General features: G+C 45.4%; 1 protein-coding gene across 2 annotated transcripts in view; it reads left to right on the top strand.

The window, feature by feature from the left end:
• Positions 1 to 16,010, top strand: part of LOC119161207 (cytochrome P450 3A41-like) — a 52,106-nt gene extending 36,096 nt beyond the window's left edge. The window contains exons 9-14 of one of the 2 annotated variants that reach the window (XM_075889648.1): positions 3,095 to 3,185; positions 6,216 to 6,373; positions 7,457 to 7,545; positions 11,057 to 11,194; positions 11,878 to 12,040; positions 15,047 to 16,010. In XM_075889648.1, coding sequence (XP_075745763.1) covers positions 3,095 to 3,185; positions 6,216 to 6,373; positions 7,457 to 7,545; positions 11,057 to 11,194; positions 11,878 to 12,040; positions 15,047 to 15,151 — 744 coding nt within the window. In that variant the 3' untranslated portion in view covers positions 15,152 to 16,010. The remainder of the gene's footprint in view (positions 1 to 3,094; positions 3,186 to 6,215; positions 6,374 to 7,456; positions 7,546 to 11,056; positions 11,195 to 11,877; positions 12,041 to 15,046) is intronic. The other variant, XM_075889649.1, reaches the window with a different exon arrangement.
• The last annotated feature ends 5,430 nt before the right edge of the window (positions 16,011 to 21,440 follow it).

The raw sequence follows: 21,440 nt of genomic DNA, 5'->3' as shown, positions 1-21,440 counted from the left end.
GCGCCATCTGCATTCTCGAATGCGATCGTTGTTCTTAACTAGCACCTCGTAGGTGTCGCTGGTCTTCCACTGCCGACGCGTGCGTTCGGCTTCCCTGGCTCACGCCTCGTCGGTGTTGACGTCGTCATTTGTGAACGTGATCGGCTTCGCTAACGCTCGCAACGCCGGCAACGGCCGCGAAAGGTACGCGCACTCTCGCGGGAAGCATACCACGATGGCGCCCCGCACGTCGGCGTGATCGCGTGGCAAGCAGCGGCGCACTGTCCACGTTGTCGGCACCGCGAGATTCTCGAGAGCTCGCCTCTTCTTCTCGCCGACAGATGGAGAGAGGTGGCGCGGGTGATAGGATGATATGATGCCCATGTAAGGAGTGGGCTCGAGCATTGCGAGTGGTGGAAAGGGTAAAGCAAGGGAGAGCACTGACACGTGGCAGGCGAGGGAGAGAGACATCACCGCGCACTGCCATAAGGATGAGAACTACTTGGCACCGCTACACTTGTGGCTACGGGAGTGGTGTGGACGGAGGGACAGCGTTGAACAGGCTAGTCAAAGAGCTGCTTCGCATCTAAAAGAGCCGCCGGATCTTACTATGTAGAAGGGCGAGAGTGGTTCAATAGTTCAATTTGCGCCTTGTTAAACATGACAGATCGTGCCACCAAGCGGGGCCCTGTGGATGGATGGATGGATATGGCTGTACCCTTTAGATCGGGCGGTGGCTAGCGTCACCAAGCCGTAATACTTAATGAACCCAAAACTATATTTATTTTTTTTCCTTAAAAAGTGAGTTTGAGGATTCGTACTTTGCAGTGAAGAGTTTAATTTTCATTCGTGCCTTGACTTTAGCCACCAATCAGATAACCTCCTTCTAGTTAAGTCTACTTGCTTCAAGTCTATTTTGCCCTCCCGGTCCCTAAACCTCAGCGCTTTGAAAAACTCTGCGCCATCATCCTGAACTATAGGGTGAAGCCTTTAACAGAATATTATCAAGTGTTCGGCAGTTTTTTCTTCCTCTCCACACGCACTGCATACCGTGTCTACCCCTTCGTATTTGGCCCGATATGTCTTTGTTCGCAATACTCCCGTCCTGGCCTCAAACAGTAGAGAACTACCCCGAGTATTATCATAGATCCTTTCCTTGGCTATTTCCTGCTTAAAAGTTCGATAGATCTCTAGTGCGGACTTCTTAATCATGCCCATCCTCCACATGTAAGTCTCCGTTTCCTTCACTTTCTTCTTAACCGATAGTTCTTTTTTGTTTGGCCACCTGCTGCTTTCCAAGTCCCCCCGTCAACTTCCTGGTTCACTTCCTCCATTTTGTACCGATATTCTTCATGCACAAGTAGCTGAATACCTTCTTAGCCCAACGCTCCTCCCCCATTTCTCTCAATCGCTTCTAAAAATTTATCTTGCTGCTGGCTTCCCTGCCCTCAAATGATGTCCATCCCATATCACCTTGTGCTCCCTGATTTGGTGGATTCCCGTGAGCTCCTAAAGCAAGCCTACCTATTCCACCTTACTTAATTTCTAATCCTGCTTGAACTTCTGATCTCATGCACAAGACCGCATTGGCGAACGTCCGCCCAGGAACCATGACCCTTTTCCATATTCCTCTCACAACATCATACCTATTGTAAATCCACAGTGCCCTATTTTTTATCACTGCTGCATTCCTGTTACCTTTAGTCGTCACGTATATTTCGTGTTCCCTCAGGTACTCGGTCCCATTGCTTATCCATACGCCCAGATATTTGTATTTATCTGTTATCTCTAGCGTGACCTCCTGTATCCTAAGCTCACTACCTTCGTTGTCATTGAAAATCATGACTGCTAATTTTTTCTCACTGAGTCTAAAATCTAACCTATCTCCCTCATTACCGCAGATGTCCATCAATCTCTGCAAATCTTCCTTGTTGTTGGCCATTAGCACTATATCATCTGCGTACATTAAGGCTGGTAGTGCCTGATCAATAAGTTTTCCTTGTTTGACTAAAGAGAGGTTGAAGCCCAGTCCACTTCCCTCTAATTTTGCCTCTAATCCTTGTAGGTACATCATGAATAATAAGGGTGACAGGGGGCACCCCTGTCTAAGCCCCCGTTTTACCTCTGCAGGCTTGGATACCTGTTTTTCCCTCTTTATAACTACCTTGTTACCTTTATAGATACCCTTTAAAAGATTAGTGACTACATGGTCCACGCCTAGTGTGTCCAATATTCCCCAGAATTCCTCTTGATCCACGCTATCGTACGCTCTCTTGATATCCAAGAATGCTAGCCACAGGGGCCTGTGTTCCTTTTCTGCTATTTCGATGCACTGCGTCAGGGAGAACAGATTGTCTTTCAACCTCCTGTATTTCCGAAACCCATTCTGCAGTTCCCTTAGCACCCCCTCATCTTCTATCTATGCCTGCAGTCTTTCCTTTATAATCTGCATCGCCAGCCTGTAGACCACTGATGTCACTGTTATAGGACGGTAGTTGTTTATGTCAGCTTTGTCCCCCTTTCCTTTATAGATCATGCTCATCCTGCTAAGTTTCCATCCATCGGGAACTTCACCATCGTTTATTATTTTGCTCACTGCCTCCCTCAAAGCCTGCTTAGACTTCGGACCTAATGTCTTTATCAGCCTAATCGGAATGCCATCTGGGCCTGTTGATGTACTACTACCTGTTGAACCAGGCAAGCCTGCCATCTGGAGGCCAATGGCAGAAAATCGTTCAATGGCCATTGTTGCTGCTGTGGCTCCCCCTGCTTTCATTCTGCGGCTACTAGTGTAGGCGGCCGCGCACTAAAGCCGGACAACGTTGTGCACGGCAACAGTGCTTGACACGTTCCACTTGAGGCGGGTAATAAAAGTGCGCTAACCAATCGGGACCACTAAAGCGTCATTTTATTTCAAAACAACCGCTTCCTTGGCACAAAATTAACTATACAAGGTTTCTGGACCGCTATTTCAACAATCAACGTTGACGTAATAGTTTCCTTTAGTACCCCTATAACATTTCTGCGCGGCGGTACACGAAATTTGTTTCTCCTGCCGGAGTATCACTGAACATTTTGGCACCGTCCCTCAAGCTTATAACTTATCTGTTTGCAGGAAGAAGACGACTTTCTTCAGGTTTTTATGAATGCTGACTACAACTGGGAATACGACGCAGCGAAAAAGTCCGAGAGATCCGAAATAAAGAGTAAGTTTTGCTAGTCTCAAAATAGGACACGCTGCACTACTTGCGGAACGATGGAGACTTTCTATAGTACAAGCAGCAGCAAGTGGCTTCAGAAGTCCCAGTTTGTTAAAATCGTGACCATCGCCTATTGTACTGCTAGCACTGTCTTCTCCAGGTCAATGACTTTCAAGGCCACTGAAGAACTGTCGTAACCCTCTCCAAGTGGGCTGAACCCTGCAACGTGCAGCAGCCATATGTTGTATATAATTACCTTTCCTTTGTTTTAATTATGATGATTGCAATGTGGCTCAAGTGTACTACCATATAAGTGTTTTTTTTTTCAAGGTAGGAATACAAACTACAGGTTTTGCTTTTTTTACTGATATTTCTCCAGAACGTTTCCCCTTTATTGTTGATTAAACTTGCGTTTTCCTAAACGGAATGTGAAAGTGGTTCGTGCACCATCGCCCAATTAGGCAGAGACTGCTGCGCCGCGCGGCGCACGAGCCACCCCCACATAGAAACGGCTGCTGCGCCGCATGGAAGTGACGTCATGCATTTTTCGGTTAGGCGCTTTGTTTGAATAGCCGGGAGTGTCTAGCGGTACATCTAGACATAACGATAAAAGCCATTAAAATTACGTCCAAAGGAAAAAGTGAACAAAAAATGTTAGTTAGGTTTAGCGTGACAACAATACAAAACCGGCTTGTTTGCCACCTCAAACTGATCGGCAGCTGTGGCGTAGTTGGTTAAAGAAACACATCAACTAGTTGGGTTGGTGGTTCTAGTCTCATTGCACTTATCGACACTTTCTCTTTTTTTATTCACACATGTATTGTATTAACATTTTCGCCTCCTCATCAGCCCGACTTGCTGCTGGTGGTGGTCCCGTTCACAGGCCCTTTAATATTGGATCTTCGAAGACTCTTGCCAGATTGACTATATTTATTATGATAAAGTGTTTTGCGAATTAGTGCTCTTAATCAGCGAGATGCAAAACGACACAAAAAACTTGAATACAGCTGGGTGCAGTGATTTCTTCTGCACAGGTGTCAGGAATGTTGATTTCCACGGTTTATCAAAGTTTTGATGACAGAAAGGTGCACTGCAACGTAGTCTCGGGCAACTTTTTTTTTATGTCGCTCAGTGTACCATCACCTGACGAGGTAACCGGCAGGCCTCTTTTTTAAAAATACTGACGTGTTATCGCAATGTTCTAGGCGATCAGCACTTGATAAACGATGCCCAAGGGCAAGTGCCGACGGCGTTAGCCCATCAACTGCTTGTCTGCCTTGCTGAATAACACGCACGCCCTGTGACAGCACGGGAGCATTCACGTAGCAACGGATGAGAACGGCCGTACGTGTTCGCACTTGACAAAACAGCCGGCAATGCAGTAGCTCTAGCCTTCGGAGATCACAGGCTTCGTAAGAACATTACAATAAAGTAGTTTCCATCCATCGGTTGAACACTTCGCCGACGCACTGAGGTTTGATGCATGTGCGTCCAGTCAGTCACACGTGAACTGTGCGAAAGTATTTATTTCATCGTCGACCTTGTCCTTCGCGACAAGCAAAACTCGGCAGCAAGAACACTTTCACGTTTGACAACACCACGCTTGGCATTGCAATCTAGAAAATGCAGTACGTCCAACAACTGTAATCCGCACATCATACTGCGAAACTTTATGGCGCACACACTCAAATGAAGCTGCGGCGCGAAGGACGGCTACGCTAGCTCAAACCACCAGGTTCTACTAAGCATCCAGCATTCACATGAAGTAGCGACGACACTCCAGTCCTCCTTGGGAGTGGCCTAGGCTATGGCCACGATTTCATCGGAGTTTTCACCTTCTACACACATCGCAGGCGGCTACCATCTCGCAGTGTTTACTTTTCGCAGCCGCAGCGCCCATGGCGCCCCCTGTATTCAAAATACTTGTAATATGTATTTAAATAACAAACCTAAGCTAATTGACTCGTTAAACACCTGTTTAGTAAAATTTTTGTAGGTTTAATGCATTAAACAAGAATAGTTCACACATATAACTAGCTTTAGGTAATAATTTTTAAAGTGACGTCACTTTCATGCGGTGCAGAAGCCACTTCTGTGTGGGGCTGGCTGCTGCGCTGCACGGCGCAGAAGATGCTGTCATTATCCTTTCAACCTTCAAATCAGATGTTATAATTTTGCTGATCGCCAGCCTTTACCTCATTTTCTATATTTCTCACAGTAGCTGAGATGTAGTTTTCAGCGAGTTTTGTGAAGTTGTATCCCCTAGAAGAGATAGTCACGTAGCGATGCAGCGAAGCTGTGCCGACGCCGAGGTGGCGCACAGGGAAAGTTATTCAGTCGCTTGGCGTAGTGGTGGCGCCATCTCTCGCCCTCTACCGGAGTCAGGCCCATGTTTCTGATACTTTTTGCTGATTTAAAGCAAATCATTGCGATTTATTTTTGTCCTTTCCGTTAAATCAATAATTTAAACATTTGTTAATTTTAACCATTGTTGGGGCATTGCTAGCCTTGTTATGACTGCTGTTGTTGACTGTCGTTGAGCGCTTCACAGCAAGCGCGATCACGTCACATCAGATAGCTCGATGAGAAGCCGAGGCCCTAAAGTCGGTTACAGCCTAAGAATAAATGTAAGCTCCGCCAACAACGACCATCGTCTCACCCAGGCACAGTTTTAATAAATTTCCCACTAAATGCAGTCGTCTATTTACATGACGGCAGGACCTTTAACGTATTTCAAGGATATAACGTAGACGTACACACACACATGCTCATTTCGCTCGTTTTCGGTCGAAAATTTTAACGTTTTAGCTGAGTTCATAAAGACTCTGATTTCACTTCTCAACCAAGCGTAACATTTTAACAAGAAACGTTCAATTGATAATAAGCGCAGTATTTGCATTATTAGCGAAAAAGTGCTTATGGTTCGAACGGAAATTGCTAATAACTGTTCTGCTGCTGCACAGGTGAAGGACAGGCGCACTGCAGTACAGGGGGCGGGGCGCACATTATATGTTAGGTTGTAAACATGTTTTTCAGAAATGTCACTGGATGGAATGACCGCCCAAATTATATTGTTCTTCATGGCTGGAGTGGACAGTGTGTCTAACGCCCTCGCCGTTACCGCTTACTACCTGGCCCTTAATCCTGAAAGTCAAGACAAAGTCATTGCAGAGGTAGACAAGGCACTTGCAAAGGTATGGAATGAATACAACCTTGATGTCACACAGCTAAAATATCAGTGCCAGAGCAGCTTTAACTGTGAAGCATTTTAGATGATGGTTGGGCCGTCAAGCGTTCGCACGAAAACCTCACGTAGCAATGACGTCACTATGCGTCGTCTAGCAATGCGCAGGGGGAAAGAAAGGTGGAAGAGAAGAGAAGTAACGAAGGGGATCGCAACAAACAAATACAATATAAATTATTCCGTGACGTGGGCTGCGAACCCAGGCTCACGCTGTGAGAAGACAACGGTGGTTACTACATGACTATGCAGGCACGCTGGAAGAACAATTATTTATGGGGACCATATATTTGCAATGGTATGGCTGAAAGAACGACATACGATAAAAAGAAAGGAAGAGAAACGCAGAGACAACTAAATTGGGAGACTTTCAAGCTTCGCCTTTCAGAGCTTAACGCGATAGCGCTATTCCATTCTTAGGGCGTACTTCGAACACTTAGTGTATGATATATTTTCGAAATCGCTATGCACCAACTACGTGCCCTTAAATGAGTAGTAACGTGAGTGCCCTTTGTAGTGGGTGTCTGGCTTTGAGCTACAAAGTCGTTATGATAATCCCATGTTCCGGCGCCCAGTGGCCATGCGCGTTTGTAGGACGAATTCTTGCAGAAATATTTCATCTTGTATTGTGGATCATGTATACAGAACGCGAGCGTTTATAAAGCATAGAAGTTACTTTCACTACATTTCCAAAAAGAGGAAGTTATTTTTCACTGCATTCACAATAGAGGACCTGGCTATGTGGGAGAACGCCTGTTCGCCACACAAACGACCCGGAATCAATCTCTCATTTAGACCTTCGGTTTTTTTATTTTTTTATTTGCATCTTCCTCGATTTTTTGGTGGCGCAAAGATGATCATTTTTCACTCACAACTAACGACGCCGACACCGACGCCGAAATATCTGCGAAACGAGCTCTTTATACCGCTATCGCGTTAAAACAATAGGAAGTGTGGGCAAGCTAATACTGCTTAAGACCTGCCATGTATGGAACATACACAGGTATACACTAACTGGCATCTCTCTTGCTTTCAGGGTGGGCTGACATACAATTCTCTGCAGGAGGTGCAGTATCTCGACGCTTGCATCAAGGAGGCCATGAGACTTTGCATTCCCGATTCTATGTAAGCGTCGTCATAATTATCTCAGTCAGTGTGCTTGCATGGTTTCACGGCTTTACCATGCGAAGAGAAGAAAACACGTAATTATGATAAGCTATGCCTGAGTATATGCCATGCTACAGAGCATAAAAATACGAATAACAAAAGACTATAGGAAGATCTCACTCCAACTGTTGTTTAAGACCGCGATACGTACTTGTTTAACGTAAAGAGAGAATCGAAAACCTGATCACTCAGTCATGATTACACGCCTGCCCATTTATTTTATTGATTTATTGATTCATATGTGGGGTTTAACGTCCCAAAACCACCACATGATCTGGAGAGACGCCGTAGTGAAGGGCTCCGGAAATTTCGACCCCCTGTGGTTCTTTATTAACGTGCACCCAAATCTGAGCCCACTGGCCTCAGCATTTTCGCCTCCATTGAAAATACAGCCGCTGCCGCCGGGACTCGATCTCGTGACCTGCGGGTCACGAGTACCTTAGTCACTAGACCACCGTGGCGGGGCGTGTCCATTTAGTTATAGAGCATGATTTATTCTTTCAGTGCATGCTTAGCGCATGCCACACAGCTGGTTCATATTGACGCAATAGCCTTGAAGAACTCGTGTTGCAGATATTCCGATGTCGGTCTTATTTGTTGGGAGTGAAAAATTGAGAAACATGCAAGTGAATGGCAGAAAAAATCAGCAGATCCGACGCGCCTTGGGAATCGACATTATGCGAAACATACGGATGGAAGGTGACTGTGTTTTAATTTTTTTATTCTGCGAAACATTACAAAGTAGCGCTATAGATATGCGCAATTGCATGCAGTGACATACCTTAATTAGCTGCGTATGTTTTATACAACCAGTTGTGTACAGTTGCGTAACAGTGCCAACAGTTACATGGATACTCGCAACATCAAAAACGGTAAGCTGATATGAAGCCATGGTGCTCGCAAGGATGGTAGCCCTGTACATAAATCAACTTCAGCGAATGGCACCTGGCAACTCATATTACCTGACGTGACGGTTGTATTAAAGGAGTACATATTTAATGTTTATAAAATTGGATAGCCAACCTTGCAACCACAAATGACGTTTCAAGAAGATTAGGGTCTATTTGAAAAGTAGTTCCGAGACCTGGCGTGGCTCTGCAGTAGAATAATTGATTACCACGCTGAATACTGCGGTTAGATTCCTGCTGGGACCCTGACATTTATTCTTAGGATTCATCGGATCAACGCTGCCGATGTCAGTTTCTTCTTAACGCTCCCGCGTTAAAATTGCCCGCTTCTGTTGTCACCGTTCAGGCGTATATATAAACTGCCAATCACCTGTGGCCCATACCCGCATACCAGTAGCACATACTCACCCGCAGGTATGTGCCACTGACTGGTGGAGAGTGTTTGACCACGTGCGTGATAGATTTGTTAAATTATTCGTGTCATGACCGGCAAGTTGTATTTGCAAAACCATCTTACCCTCCAATAAATTTTGGTTTAGCCCAATTTCTTGGTGTGATCAAGAAAGCACCATACGTAAGATGATAGATAGATAGATAGATATATATATATAGATAGATAGATAGATAGATAGATAGATAGATAGATAGATAGATAGATAGATAGATAGATAGATAGATAGATAGATAGATAGATAGATAGATGTTCAAAGTGCCTGGAGTAAGCAAAGAAATCCTTCGGATATAGAAAGCGTCGGCTCAAATCATAACACAATCTGGCCTACCTGCGTGGCAAGAAGGCGTTCTACCGCATAAGAACGTCGTTGCTTCTTCCATGTTTCTTTTGATTCAGAGCAGACCATCGCTTGAAACTGACTGGGAAAAGGACTCTATATGAATGTCATGCAGTGGCAGGAGTCTTTGTAACGCATGAAACGATACACAGTGGAAGCGTAGAAACGCACAATGCACCAGGCATGAATACATGGGAATCGCGCAATGAGGGGGTGTTTCAAAGGTTCACCCATCACAAAGCACATAGGCAAAAATAATCGTCATTACCAGCAACACCACCACCAATGTGCACAGCTGCGCAGGTGCGCGTGGTGCCTTAAAGGAGCACCGCAACGCTTTTCGAGCTTGGTAATAAAGTGCGGCCGATCGGTAGTCCAGGCTCCCGAGAACACGCAAGCCAAATATCATAGTGCAGCACGCAGCTTAGAATTCGCAATAAATTCTGAGTCAGCTAAATAAACTAAATCTTGCCCAATTCTCCTGGCATTCGTAAGCATTCCTCGCAATGGGCTATAATACCCCGCGGACAATAAATGTTCTGAAACTTCATTGACGTTATCGCCGGAAATCGCGGCATATCCCCGAAGTTAAGGAAGAATAGTGGTCGAAGCAGTGACATCGGTTGGTGTTAATGAAAATCATTCGTGTCATTGACCACTCAAGCATGTGAAGGAGTGAAGAAGTGGTGTGATTGCATTTTTCATGGAGGCGAAAATGCTGTAGGCCTGTGTGCTCAGATTTGGGTGCACGTTAAAGAAACCCAAGTGGTCGACATTTCCGGAGTCCTCCACTACGGCGTCTCTCATAATCATATCGTGCTTTTGGGACGTTAGACCCCACAAATCAATTCAAAACGTGGTGTGCAGTTATAAACACGGCCTGTCCGCAAAGTGAATGATGATGCGTGGGCCGAGGAGTGAGATCGCTTGGTGAGAGAGAGAAGGGAAAGGTGGGGAGGTTCACCAGAGCTGAGCCCGGTAGGCTACCTTACACTGGGGCATCCCTCCCTGCAGAGCCGTGCTCTCAGCTGGGGCTGCAGAAGTTGCATCTTTTACTTTCCTCAACCTCATTCTCTCTCACTGCGGCACTTTAGTCGGGGCGGCTATTCGAAAACGTGTTGCAGGACTCCTTTAAAGACGCATAGCAGGCACTTCTCAACAGTACTTACTTAGATGTGTGCCACAGTTTCAAGGTTCGACAACACTTTATTCGAAGTATTAGGTCATAGTGGGTCATTTGATTATATAAAATAGCTTTAAATGAAATGAAGCTGAGGAAGGTCACAAAATAAAATGGCGTAGCAAAACAGCTGTTTGGGTGTGCCAAAAGTAAAATGGAGCACGTGAGCTGTGGCCAAGGTCCGCGAAAGTGAATGCCAGCCTGCTCCACTAGAAAAGTGGTTGTTTATTTTTATTTGGGTGTGTGCCAAAAGGCAGTGTCGTCATTTCTGTACTGATATACATAACCCCCTCTTTTGAGGGGTGCGCTGGCATTCAATTTTTAGTAGCTCAGCCACCGCTCATGTTCCCCGTATTACATTTAGAGCACTTGTTTTGAACTTCTATATTAGAACAAGAAAGGACCGCAGAGTGACTATCGTTTTTTTCATCATTGTTATTATTTTGATGCCCATGTTTCCCACTCCCGAACTTACGTGCAATAAGAAAGCATGTCATACCTATAAATGCATTCAAACAGCCTGAACGACAGAATGATTTATAAGAAGATCTATTGCATTCGGTAATCATCTTTCTAACATTCTGCTGCAGACTCTTGAGGGTCTGTACGGAGGAAACTATGGTGGCGGGCATCCACTTCAAGCCAGGCATGTGCGTGGAGATTCCTGTCGCTGGAATGCACTACGACTCGGAATACTTTCCTGAACCAAAAAATTTCAATCCCGACCGGTGCGTCGTCGTCGTGACACACACACACACACACACACACACACACACACACACACACACACACACACACACACACACACACACACACACACACACACACACACACACACACACACACACACACACACACACACACACACACACACACACACACACACACACACATGAATGTGCAAGTATTATCTTCCGTAGTACGCGCGCGCCACTGTTATCTTATCTGTTCCGTAGTTATAAGGTGGTTTGTTCACTGGTGACGTCATTTTTAATCATCACATTTCGGCCTGTAAGAGTGCCTTCTCTTTTTAACGTAATTACGCTGCTCTAGCGTGCATTAAAAAAATTGAAACAGCGTGGCTATTGAAGTTGGTTATCTTACTTGAAGTTGGTTATCTTACTTATACGAAAACTGTGTAGAATAGTGCTTTTTAGTTTTCATTTTATTTTTAATTTAGTCATCTGTTAGAGTTCATGCACGTTGGCTGTCCAATGTTCTTGAGCGCAGTTCAGTTTTTTATTGCATAAGTGTTTTCTTTCCTAATTAAAAATGAGTATAAAGCGAGCGCTTGTGCTTGTCAGGTTTCTTTTTGTCCGTTCGTGTTTCTTACCACGCAATTAGAAATTTCCTGAGTACTAACTCACCCAAAGACGTACGTTAATCGGTTGTACTTTACTCCTGCCCACAGGTTCATGCCGGAAAACAAGGATTCTATAAGGCCATTCACTTACATGCCTTTCGGTGCGGGACCTCGCAACTGCGTCGGCATGCGCCTCGGCTTCCTTCAGGTGAAGGCTACTCTGGCGTGTCTGCTTCAGCACGTTAGATTGGAGACCTGCCCAGAAACGATGGTACGTATTAAACGTCAGCCTACACAAGTGCTACTGAATTTTCATGCTCAGTCGGCCCTATAACGCCCGCAACACTCATAAATTTAAATGGTCATTGCTAAAAGACCACAAACGACAATATATAAATTCATGTCAAGGACGTAACTACAATAATAAACATAAAATGAGAAGGCTAAAAAAAATGGGAGGATAGGAGAGAAGTCAAGCGTAAGAAAACACTATCTAGGGACGCAAAATACAGCGTGAGAAATTATGGAATCTACGTTAAGGAAGTTCAGAATTGAGCAACTGTTACTTGTGAATGTGTGAACACGCAAGCTACCAGAAAACCCGTCATTACAACTCTTCACTCAAAGATTTATCAATGCGTGACATCAAAACTAAAATGTATCAAAATAGTAGCATGTTCATATGGTCTGGGCGGTACATAACTAAACTACAAAAAACAAGGAATTCGTCGCAGTAAGACGAATTCAAGAGGATCGTTTGTCCTTTTCATTGTTTATTTTCTAACGTTGTTTTTATTCAAGGATACTGTGTAAAAGTTTTGCTGGTGTGTTTGGTCACGTGTGAAGCTTGAGGCCTCCGGTAGTGCGCTATTCTTATTATCAGCCTGTGGAGGTGTATCGTAGACTTCTGCAGTTGCCGTTTTATAGTGCGATGCCTGCAGGTTCGCTTATTGTTGACGATAGTTGTGCTCACAAGAATTTAGTTTTTCTGTTTTTGTGTATCAAACCGTGCTGCCTCATAAAGCTTCGTGAACTACGGTGCCACCACTTAGCGAAACAGCAACGAGAGCTGGCTATGCAAATTTGTTTTATTGGAACTAGTGGTTCGCACGGGTCAGGTTTTGCAAATAAGCAAACGTGACCGCTGTTCCTAGTATCTGTAAGCTTGACCTAATAAAGCGATGTATGTTCATTGTAGTCGTGAGAGTTTTCACTTGAGTTAGCGTATAAACTTGCAAAGAGTGTCAAAGCTGTTGCTCTTGACAATACGCTTGTAGCTGATCGAATTGCTGACGATAACGAATGAACCATTAATGTTAGACGGCTGTACGTAATAAAAAATACAGCATTCTTCAGACCGCCATGTCTATTCTCTTGTCTTTTTTGTCCTGCTTGCTGCCAGTCCCCCTCAAATGAGTTCTGTCGACTTCTTCCTCAAAGAAGCTTCCATCACTATTTCCAATCTTGCTTTCATTCCTCCTGTGATGATATTTAAAACATTAGCTTTAGAAGCTGATTATATGGTGCTATTGGGGTCCACATAGCCAGTAGGTTTTTTGTCGGCTTGCTGTGTTCATCACAGAGAGCCCCTCGGTGATTTGTGCACGAGCTCGGTAATCCTTTTCTCACCAGCACGTAGCCCACACCTCTTTTCTTCCATCCGCTGTATTCTATTTTAACTGGATAGTGTTAAAAAGCTTCTTCCCAGAAATTCAGACAAAGGTGCTGCCGTTGGAGTCAGCGTCGGCGTCGTCAGTAGTGAGCGAAAAATTGTCTGTAACTAAAAACATTTAGTATGAGAAGAAAATCAATAATAAAACTTTTCTGGTTCGAGTGAAGGTCAAACTCGGGCCTCGATCCTCTGTGGCAAGCAGGTATTCTACCACACAACCAAAATACTTGTTGAAATTCTAATGAAAAAAAAAACAGGGTATGAATGTCATGTACTGGAAGAGTCTTCTTAACGCATTACGAGTCACGTGGTAAAAGCGTAGAATCGTGCTAAGTACCAAATAATGTAAATTGAGGAACGAGTGGGTGTTTCGAAAAGCCATGCGTTACAAAATGCTGCGACATATTTAATCAGCATAAGGAGCGGAACCGACAACAGAGTGAACAGCTGTGTAGGTTCGCATACTGCCCTACACGGACGCGTAGTGAGCCCTTCACTTATTTGCAAAAGGAATATTTGTGGCGCAGTGGTCACCTAACAGCTGCGCTTGCAGTAAGCATGGAGCTTTGAAACGGCTGATGTCAGTTTCCTGGCGGCATGGTTAGGGAATGCACTGAGAACTGACGCAGGCCTGTGATTGAAAAGGCGATGCGCCCAAGACCCGATTAGGCTATGGCGATCTCCTCTTGACTTTTTTTTTTGTCCAAGCTCTATTTCCTTCCCTTCTGGCACTTCACCCTCTTCGGTTATTCTCACGTCTATTAGGCGGATCATTGCGTCCACTCCTGAGGTCTCGTCAGCTCGCAAATAGATAGGGCTTCTCGTAGCACCGAACTGTAGTGTGCCTTCCAGAGCCGTTGTATGGGACCGGTTAAGACGAGCTACTGAAGCTTCAAAGCAGGATTTCCGTCCTCCTGGTAATTCTGAATACATACGTATACTGCTTGATGTCACAAATAGCTCGCTCCTTAACCCATTAGCAGAGGGATGGCACAGCTCAGTAAACCTGAGCGTAACTCCTCGCCGCTTGGCCCGTTGATTGCGTTTCTATACGACGTAAGGCTGGTCCACTGTCTTACCAATACCATAACATTGTCTTGTTGCAAGCTGCAACAAGTTATGTTACATGACAACACTAAAAAAAAAGACGCTACTCTTCAGGACGTTATTTGATTTGATTTGCTTTTGCGATATCATGGCCCATACCTATACTGGGGGATCGGCTAAGAAAGTGTAGCGTAACCTATGAATGAGCACTTGCTTGCTTGCTTTCTTGACCCTTTCTTGTGGCTCTTACCCACTCAGGGGGATTGGCATAAATAAAAAATAATGAATTATGTCGTTTTCTTTAACTGCTTGAGCTTGCTTCAGTTATCAAGGGGTTCAAAGTGGCAAAGAAAAAAAATTGTTTTTTTTTTCTTGAAAGCTAGTTTGAGATTGCGAGAAATTTGTAACTCCTGCATGCAACGTTCGTGCTTCAGGCGAACGCTTCATGCACACATGACAGGCACACATCACTTTCATGCTCATAGAGATCAGCGCGTTAGATAATTGTCTTCCTCTTGCTCCCACTAACGACTTTGCTTTCTTTGTTTTACTTCACAGATACCACTGAAGTTCAAGTCTGGTCAATTTCTTCTCAACTTTGACGGTCCATTGCTTCTTCAAGCAGTGCCCCGCAACCACTCTGGAAAAAATGCTTCCTGCTGATCAAAGATTTGTTTCATGAGAACTGCAAGCCATAGAAAAAATTCAGCCCGAGAAGACTCAATACCAAGAACAGCGCCAGGAAACAAGAAAAGTTAGGCTGATCCTCCGTACCAAGGATTCAGTGATATGCCAACTTGTACACATCAAGAAGTTCTTCACGTGACACTATTAGAAGGAGCATAACATTACGAGGCGGATGGACATAGTACTCACTGCATTTCCTATGGAGGCGGAAATGTTGTAGGCCCGTGTACTCAGATTTAGGTGCACGTTAAAGAACCCGAGGTAGTCGAAATTTCCAGAACCCTCCACTACGGCGTCTCTCATAATCACATGGTGGTTTTGAGACGCTAAATCCCACAAATAATCAATAGTACCCAGTAAAGAAATGTAGAAATTCTACGCGTATTTCTGTATCTCGAAATCACTCAAATGTGACAACTGGTTGTTTATTGTGGCGTAACGATGCCCCCGCTAACGTAAAGACTACCTGCACTAGATAAGGCTATTTTTGTATCAGTCCATAACGTATATTGCTCGAAGCGTAATGCTTAAGCGTAAGCCCGATTTCTGCGGCTTCGACGCAAATATTACGAGATAGATTGACAGACCACAAATCTCCACTACTCGGGCGTGTACCGATGGCTATAGTGGATAACTTATTGTCTGACCCAACGTAAGCACTGATGTTAGAGAACAGACATGGGTATTATAAAAAAAGATGTGCTCTTCATGATGCGACCACCTGAATATCACACATAATGTTCGTTATTGAATTCATTCGGGGTCTACAAACGCTTGAATGTAGATTGCCTAATAATTGAAATAAAGACGTGATGTTTATTAGACTGCTACAAAAGTGGAGTCAGCATTGAAACCACAATTGACGGCAATCTGGCATGACATTTTCGTCATGGGTTCACACGTGTAGTGTTTATTGCTTTGTTATAAAATTATATAGCTAGCACTGCAACCAATTTTCAAGTTGCACCGACTTTACTTCTGCTGATCAAATATTTGTTTCATGAGAACTGCAAGCCGTAGAAAACATTCAGCCCGCGATGACTCCCTACCAATAACAGTGCCAGAAAACAAGAAAAGCTAGGCTGATCCTCCGTACCGTAGATTCAGTGATATGCGAACTTGTATACGTCAAGGAGTTCTCTGCGTGACACTATTAGAAGGAACATAACGTTACGAGGCGCATGGATATAGTACTCAGTAAAGAAATGTAGAAATCCTAAGCGTATTCCCGTATCCAGAAATCATTCAAATGTGACAACGGCAACGATGCCACCGCTAACTTGAAGACTACCAGCACTAGAAATGGTTATGCTTGTAAAAGTCAGTTGGTCGATTACTGGAAGCGTAATGCTTAAGCGTAAGCCAATTTCTGTGGCTTCGACGCAAGTATTACGAGAGGATCAACTGACCACAGACCTCCGCCTCATGGGCGTCTACCGGTGGCTACACAGGGTAACTTATTGACTGACATAACGTCAGCACTCATGTTAAAGCACAGACATCGGTATTATCAAAGCGATGACAACCCACTCTCAACTTACACCACACCCGCTCCCACATTTTTTTAGGGTGCTCAAGGACAAATGCTTCGGGAAAGAGAAAGCGTCTGACGTGCGACACGAGCTCTTATAGATCCCCGTGTGGAACAGACTTCTCTGGTGGTTCAACCCGCCGAGAGGAGGTTACGTTGCGAAGGCTTCGTGTTAAGGTTTCGCTTACCCAATCCGTGACCACCCTTTGGGCGCAAAAGTACCGAGGACAGTATGGCACATCATGCCCATTTTGTGACGCCCCAATCCGAAATCTAATTACCTCACACTTACTGTGGACCTGCACAGGTCTACAAAAAGGTCATCGCCGTCACCTCCGCGCAACAGGTCTCAGGCATGGCCGGCCACTCGGCTTTGACTGCTGGCTTCGTGGACCCCGCCAACGTTCTCTACTAGACTTCATACATAAAGAAAGCCTGTACGTGTATTTTTGAATTAAAATTATTCTGCATGGGGGCAGTCTTTAGAAATAAAAAAATGTGCTCCTTACGATGCGGGCACCTGAATATCACACGTAATGTTCGTTAGTGCATTCCCCCAGGGTCTAGAAACGCTTGAATATAGCTTGCTGAATCATAGAAATAAAAACGTGATGTTTATTAGACTGCTATAAAGGTGTAGTCAGCATTGGAACCACAATTGACGCTAATCTGGCATGAAATCCGCGTCATCGGTTTACACGAGTAGTGTTTATTGCTTTGTTATAAAATTATATATCTAGCACTGCAACCAAAATGCAAATATTACTTATTTACTCCTGCGTGGTGCCTTTTTACGAAACGGTGTGACGACCTCTCATGACTTTGTGGTAGAATATCTGACTGCCAGGCAGAACGCTAGGGTTTGAGCCCTGCTGAGGTGCCGATTTTTCGATCCTTGAATTCGTCGAGTCTAGGCTGTCAATGTCAGTTTTAAATGCGAATTTGGCGAACTTCGGCGACTTTGAGCGCATCCATCCAGCATCCATCCATCCATCCATCCATCCATCCATCCATCCATCCATCCATCCATCCATCCATCCATCCATCCATCCATCCATCCATCCATCCATCCATCCATTCATCCATCCATCCGTCCGTCCGTCCGTCCGTCAGTCCGTCCATCCATCCATCCATCCATCCATCCATCCATCCATCCATCCATCCATCCATCCATCCATCCATCCATCCATCCATCCATCCATCCATCCATTCATCCGTCCGTCCGTCCGTCCGTCCGTCCGTCCGTCCGTCCGTCCATCCATCCATCCATCCATCCATCCATCCATCCATCCATCCATTCATCCATCCATCCGTCCGTCCGTCCGTCCGTCCGTCCGTCCGTCCGTCCGTCCGTCCGTCCGTCCGTCCGTCCGTCCATCCATCCATCCATCCATCCATCCATCCATCCATTCATCCATCCATCCATCCATCCATCCATCCATCCATCCATCCATCCATCCATTCGTTCATCCGTCCATCTGTCCGTCCATCCGTCCGTCTGTCCGTCCGTCCGTCCGTCTGTCCGTCCATCCGTCCGTCCGTCCAACTTGAGGATGCTTGTGAAGAAGGCCTGTCCATTGATCTTCAGCAAGCTATTAAGAAAACTGCACATGCGGCTATGCGCACAATGATATGCTCTTCCAAGTACTCTGAATTTGACCTCGAGCTGGAGCGACTTCATGTGATCCGCCGTCGTGCCGAAAGACGATACCGACGCACCTATTCCAAGGACGATCAATGAACAGCCCGGCGCATTCAAAATAAGTTACAATGGCGCCTCGACAAATTACACACCCAACGATGGAGGAAATTTTGTGCGTCGCTAGATCCTCATAAACCACTGTTTCAGATATGGAGAATTGTGTGAGGCCTACGTTCTGTTCCAGAGCAGTTCTTTCCCTTCAAAGCCCTTGCACTTTTTCTTCGCCGGCACGAAATTGAGGTAGCAGAAGATTTCTGCGCAATGACCGTGGGCCAGACAACGTACACAAGCCCACATACAGTGAATCATGTGCCTCACTCACGGGACCCGCGTATGAATTTTCCGTTTACATCACAGGAGCTCAATGCGGCACTCGTCTTATGTATTACGTCGTCGTCGACTGGGCCGGATGACATTTCATACAGTATGCTGTGCAGCATTGGTAAACGGACACGAGAAGCCCTCCTTAACATCTTCAACGATTCCTGGCAAGCTGGCGTCGATCCGCAAGATTGGAAGATTAGCAGCTTGGTACCGATTCTCACGCCTGGCAAATCTCCCCTGGACATAGCCTCTTACCAACTGATCGCACTTTCAAGTTGCGTAGGGTAGGTAATGGAGAGAATGATCTTGGCCAGGCTTGAATGGTACCTGGAATACTATGAGATATATCCGAACGCCACGGCAGGTTTTAGCCGTCACCGATGTTCGATCGACAATGTTATAGATCTCGTCACATATGTCCAGTATCAAAAGGCATGTAAATGACTATCTGCTGCCATGTTCTTTGGCGTAAAGGGAGCATACGACAACGTTCTTCATGACGCCATCCTTGACGCCATCCTTTTAAAATAGACCCTATAATTTTCGTGAAACGTTAATTGCGGTTGCAGTGCTGGCTATCCAATTTTAGAAACATTGCATGTGCACTCATATAATACAGCTGTCACATTGAACTAACGTCATATGTTATCCGCAGGTCACGGTTTTGAATCCCGGCTGCGGCGGCTGCATTTCCGATGGAGGCGGAAGTGTTGTAGGCCCATGTGCTCAGATTTGGGTGCACGTTAAAGAACCCCAGGTGGTCAAAATTTCCGGAGCCCTCTACTACGGCGTCTATCATAATCAAATGGTGGTTTTGGGACGTTAAACCCCTCAAATCAATCAATCAATTGAATCCATGGAGTCAGTGGGCCTAGGCGGACAACTGTATTGTTGGACACGCAGTTATTTACAAGGGCGGACCTTATTTATGAACACTGCAGATGGTGCAACCTACCAACACCCAACGCATCGTAGAGTTCTGCAAGGTGGCGCCTTGAGTCCAACCCTTTTCAACCTCATTCTCAGTGGTCTTGTAGAACGACTACCAAGTGTGGTCAAGTTATCCATGTACGCTGACGACATCTGCGTCTGGGCATCTGGCGTGACAAGACCCCAGGTACGCGTAAGACTTCACAAAGCTGCGACGTTGGTATCAGTGTACCTCAAGGAACAAGGTCTGAAAATCGTGCCAGCGAAATGCGCATTGATTACTTTTTGTTGAAAGCTAATGAGACCATACGTTATATCTATCAATGGCCAAGTCATACCATATGTCAGGATGCACAGATTTCTAGGCGTATTCATCGATAGAGACCTCTTCTGGGGCCCACATGTGGCCCACCTGAAGAAGAGGCTGACAGAAATTGCTAACTTATTCAAGTATCTTGGAGGAAAAACCTTGGGGACTTCAGTACATGCAATGATGCATTTGTACAAGATGCTTTTTCTTGGCTATTTGCGCTACAGTTTGCCTGTGTTGATGAATACCTGTAGAACCAGCATTCGGACTCTTGAAATCATCCAGGCTATGGCTCTGCGAGTTTGTCTGGGGCTACCGCGATGTTCATCAAAAGCTGAGACAATCGGGATCGCTAATCACTACCCGCTCAAGACACATCATAATAGAAGTGCTCAGAGCACATGTGAGGCATCTTACTCGCCCCCTGCCCATCATCTAGCTTCACTGCCAGAAGACCGACCACATGCCTCATTTCCAGACAGTATTGTCATATCGCACACGCATTCCTACGGGATATACAACTCCATCCAGAATTTCAACTCCCCCATGGAGTATTATTATGCACATGTTGAACTCACGGTTCCAGGCATAGGGTCAAAAGCCCGGCTCTCGTCTCCAGCGCTAAAGCAGCTTTCTCTTCTCCTATTATATGAGAAGTACAGTGAGCATACTCATCTACATACTGACGATTCAACTAAAGTGGATGGGTCTGCAGGGTCGGTGATCTTTCCTGCAACACTGACAACGGTGAAGTTTAGGTTATCCCACCAAAATTATCGACAGCTACGGAACTTGCTGCTCTACGTAGCGCAGTTAAAATCATTAAACACCAAGAAGCCAAGAAATGGACCGTGTTCATGGACTCTAAGGCAGCACTACAGTGTTTGATATTCGCCTTACGCCGGGGACCTCATGAACAACTAGTGCTGGAAATGTAGAGAGCTGCTTCACCACCTCTTCGACGAATGACACAGAATCACGTTTCAGTGGCTTCCAGGTCACTGCGGCATATTTGGCAACGAACATGCCGATGCAGCTGCTCGATCAGCACACGAAGATGGTGAAGAAGAATCTATACCATTTTCAAGGACTGATGCTGCAATGACAATCCGAAAAATCGCTAATGCAGAATTAAAATCCATGTGGAACGCCGAGTGCTTACGGCACACGCGACCGCATAGACTGGACACGTCTCGTCGACTCCGGCCTCCGTCTGGACTCTCTCGACTCGAGACAACGGTTCTTTGCCGACTATGACTTGGTGTCGCCTTCACCAAAGCTCTCGCCTTTCAAATCGGCATGGAAGACAGTGCTGCTTGCGGTCATTGCGGCAGCGATGAAACTATAGAGCACGTTCTCTGTCACTGCCCTCGTTCCAGCGTGCAAAGACGGCAACTAGCTGCTGCGTTAGCTTGCCTAGACGACAGACCTTTGTCTGAACATTCAGTGCTTGAAAGGCGACATGATT

The sequence above is a fragment of the Rhipicephalus microplus genome, chromosome 3 (assembly GCF_043290135.1).
Source record: "Rhipicephalus microplus isolate Deutch F79 chromosome 3, USDA_Rmic, whole genome shotgun sequence".
Lineage (NCBI taxonomy): Eukaryota > Metazoa > Arthropoda > Arachnida > Ixodida > Ixodidae > Rhipicephalus > Rhipicephalus microplus.
This window is presented reverse-complemented; position numbering and strand designations above follow the sequence as displayed.